General features: G+C 37.5%; 1 protein-coding gene across 1 annotated transcript in view; it reads left to right on the top strand.

Moving 5' to 3' along the window:
- Cfhr4 (complement factor H-related 4) overlaps nt 1–21,160 on the top strand; it is a 68,879-nt gene that overhangs the window by 38,632 nt on the left and 9,087 nt on the right. Inside the window, exons 8-11 of the mRNA NM_001134792.1 lie at nt 11,456–11,632; nt 13,774–13,956; nt 14,913–15,122; nt 17,937–18,119. Coding sequence (NP_001128264.1) covers nt 11,456–11,632; nt 13,774–13,956; nt 14,913–15,122; nt 17,937–18,119 — 753 coding nt within the window. The remainder of the gene's footprint in view (nt 1–11,455; nt 11,633–13,773; nt 13,957–14,912; nt 15,123–17,936; nt 18,120–21,160) is intronic.

Raw genomic sequence — 21,160 nt, 5'->3', positions numbered from 1 at the left:
TACTTTTATTTGCTCTATCCAGAATCACCTCACTCTATATATCTAGGATCCATATTGAATTTTTCTCTAGTTCAAAATAAACCCACTCTTCACTGAGTAATTAAAACATACAATATATTAAAAGGGCTTTATATAGCACTCACTTAACTAATAAGATATGCACATTCTTTTTCACTTTAAATTTTTACAGTCTAGTCGCTACCCACTCCCCATCCCAAGATATTTTGTATTATTTGTGATTGTTGTGAAGGGTGCTGTTTCCCTATTTTCTTTCTCAGCCCATTTATCATTTCTATAAAGGAAGGCTACTAATTGGATTGAGTTAATTTTATATCCAACCACGTTGCTGAAGTTGTTTACCAGGTGTAGAAGTTCTTTGGTAGAATTTTCAGTGTCACTTAAGTATGCTATCATATCATCTGCAAATAGTGATACCTTGACTTATACTTTGTCAATTTATATCTCTTGATCTCCTTTTGTTGTCTTATTGCTCTAGCTAGAACTTTACATACATATAGAGTAGTGCGTGGGTGAGAGTGGGCGTCTTTGTCTTGTTCCTGATTTTAGTGGGACTGCTTAAAGTAGCTCTCCATTCAATTTGATACTGGCCATTGGTTTGTCATATGCTGCTTTTATTATGTTTATTTATGGGCCATGAATTTCTGATCTATCCACTACTTTTAACATGGAGGGGTGTTGTATTTTGTCAAAGGGCTTTTCAGCATCTAATGAGATGATCATGTGAGTTTTTTCTTTGATTTTTTTCTTATATAGTGAATTATGTTCATAGATTTTTGTATATCTAACCAAACTGTGATGAAGCCTACTTGATAATACTGAATGATGGCTTTGATGTGTTCTTTGATTCAATTTCCTAGAATTTTATTGAGCATTTTTGCATCAATATTCATAAGCAAAAGTGGTCTGAAGTTCTCTTTCTTTGTTGGGTCTTTGGTAGGTATCAGAGTAATTGTGGCTTCATAGAATGAATTACGTTTTGTTCCTTCTGTTTCTACTTGATGTAATAGTTTGAGAAGTGTTGATATTAACTCTTATTTGAAGGTATAGTAGAATTCTGCACTAAAGTCATCTTGCCCTGTGCTGTTTGGGTTAGGAGGTTTTTAATGATGTCTTCTGTTTCCTTAGGTGATATGGGCCTATTTAGATAGTTTACCTGCTCATGATTTAACTTTGGCGCATGCTACCTGTCTAGAACAATCTTCCATTTCATCTAGATTTTCACTGTGTAAAGTATAGGCTTTTGTAACAGAATCTGAGGATTTTTTCAATTTCTTCTGTTTCTGTTGCTATTTCTCCCCTTTCATTTCTGATTTTGTTAATTTGGATTCTTCTGTTCCCTCTAGTTAGTTTGGTCAGAGGTTTGTCTATCTTGTTGATATTCTCAAAGAACCAGCTTTTGGTTTTGTTGATTGTTTTTATTGTGCTCTTTGTTTCTGTTTGGTTGATTTCAGCTATAGTGTGACTATTTCCTTTTTTCTACTCCTCTAGAGGTGTTTGCTTTTTTTTCCCCTAGGGCTTTCAGGTGTGCTGTTAAGTTGCTAGTGTAGAATCCCTCCAATTTCTTTACGAGGGCACTTAGTGCTCTGAATTTTTTTCTTAGCATGGTTTTCATTGTGTTCCATAAGTTTGGGTATTCTGCATCATTGAAGTGTGTTTCTTGTACTCAGCACAATGTGGATCCTTCCTGAGTATCTAGTCTGTTAATGAAGGTCTTTTTATTGGGGAAGTGTGTTCGTTGATATTGAGAGATATTAAAGACAGAAGATTGTTAGTTCCTGTTAAGTTGTGGCATTATGTGTATATGATTCTCTTTTTTTGTTTTTGCTGTGAGGTGATTAATTTCTTGTTTTTTGGGGGGGGTTGTTGTTGTTGGTGGTGGTAGTATAGTTATTCTCCTTGTGTTAGAGTTTTTCTTTTAGAATCATCTGTAGAATGGATTGGTAGATATGGTTTTAATTTGAAATTGTCATCGAATATTTGTTTTCTCCTTCTATTATGATTGAGAGTTTCATACGGTATAGTACCCTGGGCTGGCATTTGTGTTCTTTTAGGGTCTGTATGACCTCTGACCAGGCTCTTCTCTATTTAGGGTCTCTGTTGAGGAGTCTGGTGCAATTCTGATAGGTCTACCATTGCATGTTACTTGGCCATTTTCCCTTGCAGCTTTTAATATTCTTTCTTCATTCTGTGTATTCAGTGTTTTGATTATTATGTGATGAGAGGATTTTCTTTTGTGGTCCCATTTGTTTGGTGCTATATAGGCTTCTTGTACCTTTATGATGTTTTCTTCTATGATTTTGTTGAAGATACTTTCTGGTCCTTTGAGCTGGGAATCTTCATTCTTTTCTATTCCTACTATTCTTAGCTTTTGTCTTTTCACTGTGTCCTGGATTCTGTGGATGTTTTGGGTTAGGAGATTTTTCTGATTTGAGTTTTCTTTTACCATTGTGTCAATGTCTTCTAAAGTATCTTCTATGTCTGAGATTCTTTCTTCTATCTTTTGTATTCTATTGGTGATATTTACATCTGTAATTCCTGACCTCTTTCCTAGGTTTTCCATTTCCAGGGTTGCCTCCATTTGTCTTTCTTTTCTTCTTTTTTTGAAAGGAAAAATGCTTTGTCCCTTTTTTATTATTATTACTTTTATTTTTTTAAAGTCCGGCTGTTGCCTCCCTCCAGGTCCCCCCTCCCACAGTTCCTCATGTGAAACCTCCTTCCCCTGTCTCTAAAATGATGTCCCCTCCCCACCAGTCCTCTACACTCCCTAGGGCCTCAAGACTCTTGAGGGTTACACATGTTTTCACACTCTGAGGCCCGACCCTATAGTCCTCTGCTATATATGTGTCAGGGTCCTCAGTCCAGCTTGGGTATGCTTCCTGGTAGGTGTCTCAGTGTCTGAAATATCGCAGTGGTTCAGATTAGTTGAGACTGCTGATCTTTTTATGGGGTTGCCCTCCTCTTCAACTTCTTCCAGCCTTTCCCTAACTCAACCATGGGGATCCATGATTTCAGTCTAATGGTTGGGTGTAAGTATCTGCGTACTTCTCATCAACTGCTTGTTGGGCCTCTCAGAGGACTGCCATGTTAGACTATCTATAAGCACACCATAGCATCAGCAATAATGTCAGGACTTGAAGACTTCCCTTATGATGGATTCTAAGTTGGGCTGGTCACTGGGCCTCTTTTCCCTCAGTCTTTCTGTCCATGAAATTCTTTTACACTGTAAAAATTCTGGGTCAGAATTTTTGACTGTGGGATGGCAACCACATTCCTCTACTTGATGCCCTGTCTTTCTACTGGAGGTGGATGCTAAAAGTTCCCTCTCTCTACTGTTGAGCACTTTATTTAAAGTCCCTCCCTTTGAGTCCTGTATATCTTTCACCTCCCAAGTTTCTGGCACTTTCTAGAAGATCCCCCTAACTCCTACCCCCAGAGGTTGAATATTTCCATTCGTTCTGTGTTTTCTTTATTGTTCCTACTTCCATATTTAGGTCTTGGACTGCTTTGTTCAATTTCTTCATATGTTTGATTGTCTTTTCATGTATTTCTTTCGGGGATTATTTGTTTCCTCTTTAAGTGCTTCTAACTGTTTACCTGTGTTTTCAAGTGTTTCTTTCAGTGAGTTATTTATAGCCTCCTTAACGAATTCTATTATCTTCATGAAATAGGATTTTAGGTCAGCGTTCTGGTTTTCAGGTGTGTTGTTGTATTCAGGGCTTGCTGTGGTGGGAGAACTGTGTTCTGATGGTGCCAAAGGTTTCTGTTGCTTATGGTTTTGTGCTTAGCTCTTGTCATCTGCTTATCTCTGGTGTTCACTGGCCTGACTGTCTCTGTCTGGAGTCTGCCTCCTGTGTCCCTGGCTCTAGCAGATCTCCTGGGAGCCCTTCAGACTGCAGGGTCTTCACAGGATCAGATAAGATGGTGATCTGTCCCAGCAAAAAGGAAAGTGGAGTTTGAGCAGAGGGGATGTGTTCCTAGTCTGCCCGGCTCTTTGGGGTTCCCAGCTGCAGCACTTATTTGGGAGTGTTCCAATCTGTAGCGCTGGGTGCAGCAGATCTCCTGCGAGGTTTATAGACTGTGGGATTATCAGAGGGCAGACAATCTGATGATCTACCCCAGTGCAATGTGCAGGGATGAAGGGAAGCAAGCAAGTTTTATTATTGTGTAATAATATATTTTTAGATGATCTGGCATATATTACAGCTTCTTATAGACTCTTATGGTGGGAATATAAAGAAAATAGATGGTGACTCTGGGCATTTTTTATATCAGTTCTCTATGTCCTAAAATATTTTGAAACATTTCTTTTCTATACTATTATATATACATATATAAGTATATAAATACATATATACATATTAGATGTTTTCTCTCATATCGTGTACATCAAAAAGGGAATTTAAACTAGAAACTTCTAATATCCTATTTATATTTGTTTGATTTTAATATTTCCAATTATAAAGTAAAGTTAATACAATGGGAGGGCAACAAACATAAACGTTTTCACATCTTTCACGTATGGGACAAAAGCTGGTAAAGTCATAATCATTACCTATGACAATGATTTCCAATGTACTTCTTGCCAAGTACCTAAATCCTTGCATGTCACAAACTCTCTAAGATGTAAAAGACTGTATAGAACACCTAGTTGTTACATCATAAGCTACTTCTGCATGGTGCCTCTCAGTATTTTGGTTGGCAAGGATTATTTTATTATTTATTCTTTATTGGATATTTTTTATTTACATTTCAAATGTTATTCCCTTTTCCAGTTTCCCGGCCATAAGATCCTTATCCCCACCCCAACCCACCTCCCCCCATTAACATTCCCCTGCACTGGGGGGTGCAGCTTTGGTAAGGACAAGGGCTTCTCCTCCCATTGGTGCCCAACAAGGCTATCCTCTGCTACATATGCAGCTGTAGCCATGGCTCTGTCCATGTGTAAGTCTTTGGTTAGTTGCTTAATGCCTGGGAGCTCTGGCTGGTTGGTATTGTTGTTCTTATGGGGGAGTTGCAGGCCCCTTCAGCTCCATCATTCCTTTCACTAATTCCTCCAACAGGGACCCATTCTCAGTTAAATGGCGTGCTACTAGCATTTGCCTCTCTATTTGTCATGCTCTGGATGAGCCTCTCAGGAGACAGCTATATCAGACTCCTGTCATCATGTATTTTTTGTTATTGTTTTTTGGATATTTTTTATTTACATTTCAAATGTTATTCCCTGTCCAGGTTTCTGGGATATAAGCACCCTATCCCATCCTCCTCCCCTTCTTCTATAAGGGTGTTCCCCCTCCCTAACCACCCCAGACTCCTGCCTCCCCCCACTGACATTCCCCCACACTGGAGGGTCCAGCCTTGGTAGGAACAAGGGCTTCTCCTTCCACTAGTACCCAACAAGGCCATCCTCTGCTACATATGCATCTGGAGGAATGGGTCTGCACATGTGTAGTCTTTGGGCAGTAGTTTAGTCCGCGGGAGTTCTGGTTAGTTGGTATTGTTGTTCTTATGGTGTTGCAAGCGCCTTCAATCCTTCCTCTAGTTCCTCGAACAGGGACCTCATTTGCAGTTCAGTAGTTTGCTGCTAAGCATTTGCCCCTGTATTTGACATGGTCTCACTGTGCCTCTCAGGAGACAGCTATATCAGGCTCCTGTCAGCTTGCACTTCTTACCTTCATTAATATTATCTAGTTTTGATGTTTGTATATATATATGGGCTGTATACCCATGTGGGGCAGGCTCGGAATGGTCATTCTTTCACTCTCTACTCAAAACTTTATCTATATCCCCTCCTATGAATATTTTTGTTCCCCCTTTTAAGAGGAAGTGAAGCATCCACACTTTGTTCATCCTTCTACTTGAGCTTCATGTGGTCTGTGGATTGTATCTTGGGTAATCTGAGCATTGGGGTTAAAATCCATTTATTCGTGAATGCAAACCATATGTGTTTTTCTGTGATTGGGTTACCTCACTCAGGATGATATTTTCTAGTTCCATCCATTTGCCTCTGAATTTCATGAAGACATTGTTTTTAATAGCTGAGTAGTACTCCATTGTGTAAATGTACCACATTTTCTGAATTCAATCCTCTGTTGAAGGGCATCTGGGTTCTTTCCAGCTTCTGGCTATTTTAAATTAGGCTGTTATGAACATAGTGGCGCCTGTGACTTTGTTGTGTGTTGGAGCGTCTTTTGAGTATATACCCAGGAGAGTTATAATTGGGTTCTCAGGAAGTGCAATGTCCAATATTCTGAGGAACCTCCAGACTGATTTCCAAAGTGGTTGTACAAGCTTGCAATCCCACCAACAATGATGGAGTGTTCTTCTTTCTCTATATCCTCAACAGAATCTGCTCTCATCAAAGTTTTTGATCTTAGCCCTTCTGAGTGGTGTGAGGTGGAATCTCAGGGTTGTTTTGATTTTCATTTCCCTGATGACTAAGGATGTTGAACATTTCTTTAGGTGCTTCTCAGCCATTTGATATTCCTCAGCTGTGAATTCTTTGTTTAGCTCTGTATGATTATTTGGCTCTCTGGAATCTAACTTCGTGAGTCCTTTGTATAGTTTGGATATTAGCCTCTATCAGATGTAGGATTGGTAAAGATCTTTTCTCAATCAGTTGGTTACCATTTTGTCCTAATGACAGTGTCCTTTGCCTTACAGAAGTTTTGCAGCTTTATGAGATCCCACTAGTCAATTCTTGATCTTAGAGCCTCAGCCATTGGTGCTCTGTTCAGGAAATTTTCTTCAGTGCCCATGTGTTCAAGACTATTCCCCACTTTTTCTTCTATTAGTTTGAGTGTGTCTGGTTTGATGTGGAGGGCCTTGGACTTTGACTTTGTATAAGGTGGTAAGAATGGTCAACTTGCATTCTTCTACATGCTGACCTCCAGTTGAACAAGCACCATTTATTGAAAATGCTATCTTTTCACCAACTGGATGGTTTTAGCTCCTTTTTCAAAGATTAAGTGACCATAGGTGTGTAGGTACATTTCTGAATTCTATTCCACTGATCTACCTGCCTTTCTCTGTACCAATACCATACAGTTTTTATGACTATTTGCTCTGTAATACTGCTTGAGGTCAAGGAAGGTGATTCCTCCAGAAATTCTTTTATTGTTGAGGTTAGTTTTTGCTATCCTGGGTTTTTTGTCATTCTAAATGAATTTGCAAATTACTCTTTTTAACTCTATGAAGAATTGAGTTGGAATTTTGATGGGGATTGTGTTGACTCTGTAGATTGCTTTTGGCAAAATGGCAATTTTTACTATAGTAATCCTGCCAATCCATGAGTATAGGAGGTCTTTCCATCTTATGAGATCTTCTTCAATTTCTTTCTTCAGGAACTTGAAGTTCTTCTCATAAAGATCTTTCACTTGATTGCTTAGAGTCAAACCAAGGTATTTTATATTATTTGTGACTATTGTGAAGGGTGTCATTTCCCTAATTTCTATCTAAGCCTGTTTATCCTTTGAGTAGAAGAAGGACGTTGATTTGTTTGAGTTAATTTTATACCCAACCACTTTACTGAATTTGTTTATCAGGCTTAGTAGTTCTCAGTGGATATTTTTGGGGTCACCTAAGTATACTATCATGTCTTCTGCAAATAGTGATATTTTGACTTCTTTCTTTCCAATATTTATCCTTTGACCTCATTTTATTGTCTTATTGCCCTGGCTATGACTTTGAGTATTATGTTGAATAAGTAGGGAGAAAATGGGCAGCCTTGTCTGACTTTAGTGGGGTTGCTTCAAGTTTCTCTCCATTTAGTTTAATGTTGGCTACTGGCTTGTTGCATATTGCTTTTACTATATTTAGATATGGGCCTTGAATTTTTTATTTTTCCAGAACTTTTATCATGAAGGGGTCTTGAATTTTGTCAAATGCTTTCTCAGCATCTAATGAAATGATCATGTGTTTTTTCCTTTGAGTTTGTCTATATAGTGGATTAAGTTGAAGAATTTCCTTATGTTGAACCATCGCTGCATCCCTGGGATGAAGCCTACTTCATCATGATGGATGATCATTTTGATGTGTTCTTGTATCTGTTTGTGAGAATTTTATTGAGCATTTTTGTGTCAATATTCATAAGGGAAATTGGTCTGAAGTTCTCTTTCTTCATTGGGTCTTTGTGCCAATGAGGTATAAGCATAACTGTCGCTTCATAGAAGGGATGGGGTGGTGCTCCTTCTGTTTCTACTTTGTGGAATATTTTGGACTGTATTAGTATGAGGTCTTCTCTGAAGGTGTGATAGAATTCTGCACTAAACCCATCTGTTCCTGTACTTTTTTTGTTTGTTTTTTGGTTGGGAGACTTTTAATAATGTTGTTATTGAAGACCAGCCTTAGTCTGTGGTGATCTGATAGGATGCATTGGATTATTTCAATCTTCTTGTATCTATTGAGGACTGATTTTTGACTGATTACATGGTCAATTTTGGATAAGGTACCATGAGGTGCTGAGAAGATGGCATATATTTTTTGTTTTAGGATGACATGTTCTATAAATATCTGTTAACTTCCAGCTTTTGGTTGGAAGTCGATTTTATGTGATATTAGAATTACTCCTCCAGCTTGTTTCTTTGAACCATTTTCTTGGAAAGTTTTTTTCCAGCCAATTCTGAGGTAGTGTTTGTCTTTGTCACTGAGGTGTGTTTTCTGTATGCAGCAAAATGCTGATTCCTCTTTACGTGTTCAGTTTGTTAATCTATGTCTTTTCATTGGGGAATTGAGTCCATTAATGTTAAGAGATATTAAGGAATAGTGATTGTTGTTTTCTGTTATTTTCATTGTTAAAAATGGAATTATGTTTGTGTGTCCCTCTTCTTTTGGTTTCATTGCAACGAGATTACTTTCCTGCTTTTACTAGGGTGTAGTTTTCCTTCTTGTGTTGGAGTTTTCCATCTCTTATCATTTGTAGGGCTGGATTTTTAGAAAGATATTGTGTAACTTTGGTTTTGCATTGGAATATCTTGGTTTCTTCATCTATGTTAATGGAGAATTTTGCTGGATATAGTAGCCTGGGTTGACATTTTTGTTCTATTAGGGTCTGTACGATATCTCCCCAGGATATTCTGGCGTTCATAGTCTCTGGTGAGAAGTCTTGTGCAATTCTGATGGGTCTGCTTTTACATGTTGCTTGCCCTTTTTCCTTTACTGCTTTTGATATTCTTTCTTTGTTTTGTACATTTGGTGTTTTGACTACTATGTGGCAGGAGGAACTTTTTCTTGTCCAGTCTACTTGGAGTTCTGTAGAATATTTTTATGTTTATAGGCTTGTATAATTTTGTTGAAGATATTACTGGTCCTTTAAGTTGGGAGTCTTTGCTCTCTTTTATATCTATAATCCTTAGGTTTGATCTTCTCATTGTGTCTTGGATTTCCTGAATGTTTTGAACTAGGAGCTTTTTGCATTTTACATTATCTTTGATGGTTGCCTCAATGTTTTCTATCATATCTTCTGCCCCTGAGATTCTCTCTTCTACCTGTATTCTGTGGTGATGGTTGCATCTATGACTCCTGGTCCCTTTCCTAGGTATTCTATCTCTAGGGTTGTCTCCTTCTCTGCTTTATTTATTGTTTTGATTTCCATTTTTAAATCATGGATGGTTTTGTTCAATTCCTTTACATGTTTGTTTGTGTAGTCCTGTAATTATTTAAGCGATTTTTGTGTTTCCTCTTTTAGGACTTTTACTTGTTTACTTGTGTTTTCCTGTATTTCTTTAAGGGAGTTATTTATGTCCTCATCGTTATCATGAGATGTGATTTTAAATTAAAATCTTGCTTCTCTGGTGTGTTTGGATACCCAGTATTTGCTTTGGTGGGAGAACTCAGCTCTGATGATTCCAAATAGTTTTGATATCTGTTGGTTAGGCTCTTGCTCTTGCCTCTCACCATCAGATTGTCTCTGGCATTAGCCTGTCTTGCTGTTTCTGACAGTGATTTAACCCTCATTTAGGCCTCTGTGTCAGTACTCCTGTAGATCTGTTTTCCTGTTTTCTTTCAGCTGTTTCTGGAAACAGAGTGTTCAGCTCTCAGGTTTGTAGGAGCTCCTGGTGACTGTCTTTCAGCTTTCAGTGCAAGCAGGAATTGGAAGGGTCCTGCCCCTGACTACTCCTATGTCCTTGTGCACAAGGGAAATAGATGGCACTAGGCGATTCCCTCTTGGGTAAGAAATGTGGGCAGAGGGTAGTCTCCTCTGATTTCTCAGGAGTGTTTGCATTTCTGAGGGTCCAACTCTCTCCCCTACAGGATTGGTGTGCAGGGAGTTATTTGAACAGTTCAGTTCAGTTCTGGGCATAGACAGGAACTGTAGGTACCAGGAAGTGTCTTGTCCCAAAGGACTTCTGCCTTATGCTTTCTGAGCCCACCAGGCAGTTTTCTTGTAGCAGAACAGTTGGTCTTACCTCTGTTTTCAGTTTCCCTGTACTTTGACTATGTAACTATTTTTTTTTTATGTTTGACAAACTTTATTTGGGGTATGAGTTCGTTTTGTTTACAGTTACTCTTCATCTCAAGAGGGATTTGGTTGGTTTTATACCCACTGGATACATCTCCTTTTTCTTCCTATTCCCCTCCCAGTTTTCATCAGAACACCATCACTGCTATTGTATGCCTAGATTTAAAGCTCCAGGCCCCAGTGTGAATGCAATTTCTTCATGGAACTTATCCTGGGCTCTCATAAGGAATCACTTCCAACCACCTCCTCTCTCTCTCTCTCTCTCTCTCTCTCTCTCTCTCTCTCTCTCTCTCTCTCTCTCACACACACACACACACACACACACACACACACACACATATATATATATATATATATATATATATATATATATATATATATTCCACATTATATCAGGTCTCACTTTTGTTTATGCAGTAACTAATTCCCTACTAAAATATGTCTTCCTTGGAAAAACAATATCTAGAAACTATCTAGAACATGCATAGCAGGGTCTTAGTAAAGATGTTGAACTTTAATATTTTTTCTTTTTCTTTTATTATGTATATTTCTTTACTTACATTTCAAATTTTAATTCCCTTTCCCGGTTTCTGTCCATAAGCCCCCATCCCCTCTTCCTCCACAATATGGGTGTTCCCACCCATCCACCCCTTTTACCCCCTCTGACATTCCCTTGTACTGTGGGTCCAACATTGGCTGGACCTAGGGCTTCCCCTTCCACTGGTGCCCCAAAAAGTCTATTCTCTGAAACATATGCAGTTGGAGCTCTGGGTCAATTCATGTATAGTCTTTAGGTAGTGATTTAGTCCCTGGGAGCTCTGGTTGGTTGGCATTGTTGTTCTTACGGGGTTGCAAGCTCCTGCAGCTCTTCAATCCTTCCTCTAATTCCCCCCAAGGGGGTCCTGTAGCTATTTTTAATGTAGCAGCTAGCTCACTCTGGTAACTGTTTTTATTTTCCTTGCAAATATTTGTACATAGCAACAGTACAACTTGAGAAGTGTAAAGCACCGAGACTGGCTGTAATAGGGGCAAATAAACTCGAGAAGGATGGATTGAATCATAACTCTAGCATCAGTTACAAATGTAGAGGAAGTCAGAAGTATGGATATTCAATCTGCATTAATGGAAGATGGGATCCTGAACCAACCTGTACAAGTAAGACCTCATTTACTCTGCCTTGTTGTGAATATTCTGGTCTTTTCTCATCCACAATTGTAAGATCTTTGAGTTCTTTTTTTTTTTTTTTTTGGTTCTTTTTTTCGGAGCTGGAGACTGAACCCAGGGCCTTGTGCTTCCTAGGCAAGCGCTCTACCATTGAGCTAAATCCCCAACCCCCGATCTTTGAGTTCTTAAAGCAAATTAATTTTTTGAGAATTTCACATGTGAATTCTGTATTTATATGTTTTTCCACCACTCCTTTTTCTATTCATATATTCCATTCATATATATATGTATATATATACATATATATGTGTGTGTGTGTGTGTGTGTGTGTGTGTGTGTGCGTGTGTGTGTGTGTAATGTAAAACACTTAAGCAAATTTGATCAACATGAATTCATCTCTGTGTCTTAATCGTCTCTTAGTCTTAGGGTCCCATTGCTTCTAATTTTTTATCACAAAAATAAATGTGCCGTGCCGTTCCCATGCCTATACTTAATCATGATGTATTTCTGTATGAAACACATGTGCATACTGTCAATCTCTTAATCTACTAATTCTTATAAGGAGTCAACTCTTTGTCCAGAAAACTTACTAATACCATATCTCTTATTCCAGGTAAATACCAATGAGTTTTTTCCCACTATTTTTGCTCCCTTATCTCTATAACTGCCATTTTGGAGACCCTACCTAACTTGATATTTTAACTATTTCTTAAAGGCTAAAATTCACAGAAAAATATTTCATGCCATTCCGAAATCAACCTATTACATATATGTTCATGAAATTCACATGTTCTATAGTTACTGCTGTTCTTATGTCTAATATCCTTTTATTTATAGTATAAAGTAATGGGATTCTTGTTCTACTTTCTTGTGTGGCTAGCTAGTTGTACAAAGAATATGGAAAAATGCACTTACTACCAGCATTAATTTCCTTCTGTGCAGTCTGTACTACTTATGCAGAATTAGAAAAACTTAAAATATTAATGACCACTAATCAAGCATAGTTTCATATTATTTATCTCTACAATCATTCTGAAATGCATTGATTTTGAAGTGGTTTTGATAAACTTGTCAGAAGGGCCTTAATACCAGCACTATATTATCCTGAATGGGAACCATCAGTTTCCCATCTCTAACAAGTTCATGTTAAATAGAATGGCCAGGGTCGTTGAAATTTTTGAATAACCTACTAAAAAAAAATTGTGAACATACTCCAAACTCTTATTGATCAAATTGTTTATCACTGTGATGATTAATTTTTACTGTTTACTGACAGAATCTACAATTCCCTAGGATAATTGTCTCTGAGCATGACTGAGAAGACATTTCTAATTTGGGTTAAAAGAGGGGTGTAGATCCACTGTAAGTGTAGGTAACAACATTTCATGAGCAAAGATCCTGGGATAAATAAAAAGAAAAAGGTGACCTGAATATTAGAACTAATTTTTCTGGGTTTCCTGACTGTGAATACAATATATCTCACATTTATGCTGGTATTGCTGCCCTGCACACAATGCACTCTAACCCTTCCTTCCTTCCTTCCTTCCTTCCTTCCTTCCTTCCTTCCTTCCTTCCCTCCTTCACTTCCTTCCTTCCTTCCTTCCCGCTTCCTTCCTTCCTTCCTTCCTTCTAACTTTCTTCCTTCCTTCCTTCTTCCTTTCAAGGTGCTATTTTCAGGTATTTTGTCACAGCAATGAGAAAAATCATTAGTATATTAAGTAAAAACAGGTACCACTTTTCTAAATCAACTGTCTCATGAAAAATTTTAATGTTATCCAATATATTAGATCATAAATATCCATGGACAACTCTAGGGAAATATTTATGTTAACCTTAATTTTAATATATTTAAGTGTATATAATTCAGTTAAAATATTATAAATACTAGTAATAATTTAAAAAGTTTTATAAACTAGTGTAAAATGTCATTTAAAATGAATGAGAAAAATTCAAAACAGGACAAAAATTACTATATTAAATTGCTATACAAGTGAAATATATAAATTATATAAAATATATACTACAATTACAGCATGGCCACAATTAATTTGCTACTTAATAAAAAATATTATTTCAATAATTTAAGATTATGTCTTTAGTAAAGAACTCTGATTTGTTTGTTTGTTTTCTAGGAAAAGAGAAAGCATTCTGCCCTCCTCCCCCACAGATTCCAAATGCCCAAGTGATTGATACCACAGTGAAATACTTGGATGGAGAGAAAGTATCTGTTCTTTGCCAAGATGGTTACCTAACTCAGGGCCCAGAAGAAATGGTGTGTAAACATGGAAGGTGGCAGTCGTTACCACGCTGCACGGGTCAGTAGATAGGATTTACTTTGCACCATTAGAACTTAGGTGAAGGGTGGGTAGTTGGGAAGGGGGAACACCCTCACAGAAAAAGGGGGATGGGGAATGGGATAAGAGGTTTATGAATAGGAAACTGGAAAAGAGAGTAACATTTGAAATGTAAGTAAATTTTATTTTAGAAAGAGGTCAGGAAAGAGAAAAAAAAGGAAAACAAGAACATAATATAAACACTGGGGAGATGTAATTCAAATGGTTTGTTTTTCTTTTCTTTTTTAATTGGATTTTTTAATTTACATTCCAAATATTATTTCCTTTACTGATTTTCTGTCCATAAGGCCCCTAGCCTATTCTCCATTCCCCTTCTTCTATGAGGGTCCCCCCCCCCAGTTACCCCCCTCCTTCCTGCCTCTTCACGCTGACATTCCCCTACACTGGAGAATCGAGCCTTGGCAGGACCCAGGGATTCTCCTCCCATTGGTGCCCAACAAGGCCATCCTCTGCTACCTATGCAGCTGAAGCGATGGGTCTGTCCATGTGTAGTCTTTGGATAGTGGTTTAGTCATTGGGCGCTCTGGTGGTTTGGTATTATTGTTCTTAGGATGTTGCAAGGCTCTTCAGTTCCTTCAATCCTTTCTCTAACTCCTCAAACAGAGATCCATTCTCAGTTCAATGGTTTGCTGCTAGCATTCGCCTCTGTATTTGTCATGCTGTGGCTGAGCTTCTCAGGAGACAGCTATATCAGGCTCCTGTCAGCATGCACTTCTTGTCTTCATCAATATTGTCTAGGTTTGGTGGCTGAACATGTATGGGCTGGATCTCTAGGTGTGGCAGGCTCTGAACAGCCATTCCTTCAGTCTATGCTCCAAAGGTTGTCTCTAATAATATTCAATATGAATATTTTTATTCCACCCATTTTCTAATGTAAACATTTTCTTTCTGTTTGACCATTTCTGTTCTTCACGTAGCAAAAATTACATGTTCCCAGCCCCCTAAAATAGACCACGGATCTATTAAGTTACCCAGATTGTCAGATGCAGGAAGAGATGCAATTGACTCCAGCAGTCATGAACACGGAACCACATTCAGCTATGTCTGTGATGATGGCTTCAGAATATCTAAGGAAAATGGGGTAACCTGCCACATGGGAAAATGGAGCTCTCCGCCTCGATGTGTTGGTGAGAATGACTTAAAAATTCAATTCTGATTTTAAACAAGTTATTACCAATCATCTACTTTTGCTCAAACCAAAGAAAGAATGATTTACATTGGCAGATATACTCATTCATATATATTAATCATACATTTCTACTTGCATACTTCAATCTATGCTGCTTTAATTAATTATATTGTTCATATTGAAATTTACCTGGAGCCTGCCCAGCCTGGAATGTATTAAGGCTGAACATGGAGATGGACACTAGAGATGGATTTAAAGATTGATGGTCTCTGGATGTAGTTTTGAAGACTAATGGTTTCAGAGTTAGCTTTAAAGATTGATGGTCTCTGGCATTACAGCTTATTAAAATCTGTATTCTATCTTTGTTGCCTTAGATGCAGGGGAGGGGTATGGGGTGTTAAGGCCACTCTTCTCCTCCTCTTACATGTTGGCTTTTTCTCTCTCCTGTCTTTTCTGGTTTGGTCTTTACTACTTTCTAGGCATGATAATTCTATCCTTCCTGGTCTTTCCTCAGTTCTTCCCTGGGGATCCTAAAGTCCCACCTCTGTCTTCCTGCCAACATTATTTCCCAATCAAAACCAAGAGGGAACAGGGTCCTCCATTCTCTTATGTGCAGATCCCCATGTATTTTGGGGGACATAATTAACTTAAGTAGTATTAGATCAAATATACTGAATGCTTGTTGATAACATCTAAAAGAATCTAAAAAACTTTCCTGCTTATTCTGAGAATTAAAAGTGTTGGCTTAGGTGACTAATATTTGTAGCCCAACAGTGGGGGACAAAATAAAGGATTAATTGGTAGGGATTTTTTTTCTCTCTTGCCCAGAAGTCTTGAACCCTTGTCAGGGTGGTTTAAGGTTTGGAGCAATACATTTTTATTGAACCAGGAAAAGAGAGTCACAGTTGCAAAAAACAAAAAATCTTTTACACAAGCAAATATGCACAAACTGACATATATTTATATACAAATTCATGCATGCCTACTCATATATCTTCAGGCCAAACAATTGGGCTCAGATAAGCACATATAATCCCATACTACAAACACACAACCATACATACATATGCATATGAAACCAAAGAACAAGTGCCAGCACAGAAAGAAACTCACTCGTTCTGGATGAAGAATGAGTTTCAATATTTGTTGCATAGAGAAAGAAAAGCTTCTCCCCTTTTGTTGCTAAGTGAATTAAATCCAAATCTGTAAGAAAAAAAAGCTTTGTCCTCTATAGTAAGACCAAGCATGCGTTTCTGTTAAGAAAAGACCTGTTTTGATCCATGGCAAGGAGAAGCCTGTTTGCTCTTTTTGCTCTTTCTGCAGCTTCTTTGTCCTTCTTTTCCTCTGCATTCAGTGCATTTCTTTCTTAGTTTCTAAATTCCCTTTGAATTTCCAAGTTATTACACTCTGCTTTTCTTCTTCCTCCTCTTCCTAATCTTACTCTCTCTTTTGCTTCCTAATCTTGAGCTCTCCTACTGCACTGATGTAATAATGCCATACAATATAATCATTCCAAGTTTTTGTACCTTTTTCCAGGGAAATAGATAACATGTTTATTCCTAGCATCATTTTATTTTTTCTATATGTTCACTAAAATGTGAAACATCAATTCCATTCATTATTTGAAAAAGAAGTTTACAACAGAGAATGTTTACATATGTATCCATTAAGACTAAACATCCTGAGAGACACAGCCAGAATAGAGCAAATACATAGGCGAATGCCAGCAGCAAACCACTGATCTGAGAATGGGACCCCCGTGGAAGGAATCCGTGAAAGGACTGAAAGAGCTTGAAGGGGCTTGAGACCCCATATGAACAACAATGCCAACCAACCAGAGCTTCCAGGACTAAGCCACTACCCAAAGACTATACATGGACTGACCCTGGACTCTGACCTCATAGGTAGCAATGAATAGCCTAGTAAGATCACCAGTGAAAGGGGAAGCCCTTGGACCTGCCAAGACTGAACCCCCAGTAAATGGAATTGTTGGGGGGAGGGTGATAATGGGGAGAGGATGAGGAGGGGAACACCCATATAGAAGGGGAGGGGGAGGGGATGGGGGATGTTGGCCCGGAAACTGGAAAGGGGAATAGCAATAGAAATGTAAATAAGAAATACTCGAGTTAATAAAGATGGAAATAAATAAATAAATAAATAAATAAATAAATAAATAAAAGACTAGACATTCATTTTCAATTCCTAACTCTACAGTTTCAGGAAGAGTTAAAGACTATAACTAAGCTATCATATAAGATTTGTATAGATAAACCAGTCAATATTTTATCTTCTGTATTTTCACCTAAAATAAATCACTACTTTGCATTTTATGACCATTCATTAATTGTTTTACAACCCCTTGGAATGTGTTCCAAATTGTAAATACCATTTTTCCATCTCAGAAGCAATAAACTCATAATGCTTGAAGACTGGCAGAGTTCTCATTGCAATTTTATTATCCTAGAGAACTTAATAATATGTGGTTAGAGTAACAGTAATTATGTAGTGTATTGAAACCAAAGAAACTTGGACACCCTGCACTAACATCTGTTTTTCCAGCAATTTTGAAGACTAGAACTGGAAAGATTGAGACCCCCACATGCTTGCTTTTATTTAGTAAGTGTTTTCATTAAGAAGGAAGGAAGCACTTACAATGTAATTCTCATTATTTAGGAATAAATTTTCTTCAAGCAATCATTTCTGTAGCCTCATATCCATCACCGAAGTCTTGGTTAGCACTGTACTTTTATTGGTTCTGCTTAAGTCTGTATTTTGACTTGATTTCTCAACTACTCAAATGTTGTCTCCTTAGAATCAACAGGGAAATGTGGGCCTCCTCCAACTATTGAAAATGGAGACATCACCTCCTTGTCATTACCAGTATATGCACCGTTATCATCAGTTGAATATCAATGCCAATCCTTCTATAAAATGCAGGGCAGCAAGAAAATAACCTGCAAAAATGGAGAGTGGGAAGAGCCACCAAAATGTTTACGTAAGTAACCTTTTTTGTGCAAAATGTCACTTCCAAGATTGGATTATTTGAAATAGAGCATTTGGATGATTGTTTGACTTACAAATTTAAGCATTATGGAAATAAGATTTTTAGATAGAAAATAGTAGAAAAAATACATCAGTGGTTCTCAAACTTGCTAGGCTAAAACATTAATGTTTTGGTGACTATCAGCCATGAATTTATTTTTGTTACTATCTTATATCTGTAATTTTGCTACTTTCATGAATTGGGACCTGAATACCTGTGCTTTCTGTTGTTGCGTCTCCTGTGAAAGGGTCATTCAATCCCCAAAAGGTCACAACTCACTGGTTGAAAACTGCTGTTATATGTTTCATTCTTTATTATTGAGTGTTTGCATTTGCATAGGTATTCATTAAACTGTCTTAGTTTGCTATCTGTGAGGAGACATCATGACCATTATCATCTTTTATAAGAAGTATTTAATTGAAACTTATTAACAGTTCCATAGCTTTAATTCATTACCATCATGGAGGGAGCACTGTGTCATGCAGGCCAACATTGTGAAGTAGTAGATGACAATTCTACATCCAGACCTGCAGGCAGCAGAGAGAGCCACTAAGCCTATACTGGGCTTTGGAAACTTCAGACCCTATTCCTCAAAACCACATATTCTCCAATGAGGCCATACCTACTCCAACAAGGCCACCCTATTCCTTATGTAGGAGCTTTACTCCCTGCTGATTAAGCAATCAAATTTATGAGTCTTTCTGAACATTCTTTTCCAAACCACCACGCCTGTATGTACCTTACTGTTGCGCCCACCTCGACCGGCAAGGAAGACGCAACACCGTTGGATCCTTCTCAATCAGCCTTTATTGCAGGAACACCTCATTGATAGTACGGGGACCCCAAGAAACAAAGGCATTTGCCTTATATACAAGACAGGCTGTGGCTGTAAATTTGTCCTCTAGGGATTGGTGGAGCATGAAATAACCTATTTAGCATGAATATCACCCTGGCCTTGTAGGTGCTGGGGGTCTGCCAACACATGCGCTGTAGGTGTTTACCACAAACGACCACCGGATGTCGGCGCCATCTTTAGCCGCTCCCTACACCTTACACTAATCAGATCTAGCTTCACAGATACACCCATGCACTTTCACATACACTACCTAATTCTACTAACCACTGCCTCTCATTCAAGTTTTACTTTTACTCACTGTGTGAGAAAGAATACAAAAAATAATTTGTGTTCCTGTGTTGGATCATTTCACTTAATGTCCACTACTATGATTTTCTCACTATATATATATATATCACATTCTCCTTGTACATTCATCATTTGTTTGATGGGAATCTAGATAATTCTTTCATCTTAAAACTACTGTGACATAGAAAGGTACAATAAAGTTATGCATGTAGGTAGAGTAGGTTGATTCCAAATTCTTTAAGTAAATTCCAAAAGAGTGAAACAGAGATGATATCTGGTGGTTCTATTTTCAGGATTTTATGAAATCTTCATGTTCTCCATGGTAACTGAATACACTTATAACTCATCAACAACTTATGAGTTTCTTTTACTCTACGTACACATGAACATTTGATATTCTCTAACACTCCGGTCTATAATGCCATTCTAACTGGGTGATAAGGTATCTCATTGAAGTTTTGATTGACAGACAGTGCCATCAGGGCTAATATTATTAAGCATTTTTTTCCTCGATGGCATGTGTTTTGTTTGTTATGAGGAATATCTGTTTATTTTATCCAGTTTTGGTTGACTTACTTTTATTTTAAAAGTATTTTTAATTCCATATGTGTTCTTGACATAGGAAACCCGTATATATTTTATATAAATCCCTGACAATAAAAAAAAACAAACCTGACAACCATCTTCTCTAAAGTTCTCAACTATACACAAGTACCTCATTGTGATTAACTTCATTGGTCAAGATGTGCTTTCTCACTCATGGTTTGGCATTCCATCTAAACATTCAAACCATCTTTGTTCAATCCAAGTCAAGTATTTCCTTGTTTGTTTGTTTTATTTTTTTCCTTCTAATTTTGGTGTTTTCTTCTTTTGTTCTTACTTCTATGTCTTTCATACACTTTGAGTTGACTTTTACCCATTTTGAGAGGCTGGAATGAAATTTTAATCATCTTTTCATGGATATCAATCTCTGTTGTATCATTTATTGAAGATACTATCATCTCTCCACCATATGTTTTGGAAACTCTAATAAGATCAGTTAACTATAGACACTTAGCATTTTGCTGCATACAAGAAACACAACTCGGTGAAAAAGACAGACACTACCTCAGCGTAAATGGCTATAAAACAATTTTCCAACCAAATGGCCTGAAGAAAAAGCTGGAGGAGTCATACTAATATCAAATAAAATCAACTTTCAAACAAAAGTTATCAAAAAAGATAAGGAAGGACACTTCATAATCATCAAAGGAAAAGTCCGCCAAGATGAACTCTCAATCCTAAATATTTATCCTCCAAATGCAATGGTACCTATATTCATAAAAGAAACCTTAATAAAGCTCAAAGCACACAATGCACCTCACACAATAATAATAAGAGATTTCAACACCACATTCTCATCACTGGATAAATCGTGGAAACAGAAACTAAACAGAGACCTAGAAATTAACAGAAGTTATGAACCAAATGGATTTAACAGATATCAATAGAACATTCCATCCTAAAACAAAGGAATATAACTTCTTAATATCTCATGGTACCTTATCCAAAACTGACCATAGAATCAGTTGCAAATCAGGCCTCAATGGAACAAGAAGATTGAAATTACCCCATGCATCCTATTAGATCACCAGGGAATAAGGTTGGTCTTTAATAACAACAAAGACAAAAGAAAGTATACATCCACATGAAAGTTAAACAATACTCAACTCAATGATAACTTGGTCAAGGAAGAAGTAAGAAAGAAATTAAAAACTTCTTAGAATTTAATGGAAATTAAGGCACAATGTACCCAAACATATGGGACAAAATGAAAGCATTGCTAAGAGAAATACTCATAGCTATTAGT

This window comes from Rattus norvegicus, chromosome 13 (genome assembly GCF_036323735.1).
Source record: "Rattus norvegicus strain BN/NHsdMcwi chromosome 13, GRCr8, whole genome shotgun sequence".
Classification (NCBI taxonomy): Eukaryota; Metazoa; Chordata; class Mammalia; order Rodentia; family Muridae; genus Rattus; species Rattus norvegicus.
Note: the sequence above shows the minus strand (reverse complement) of the source record. Positions and strands in the feature narration are given on the sequence as shown.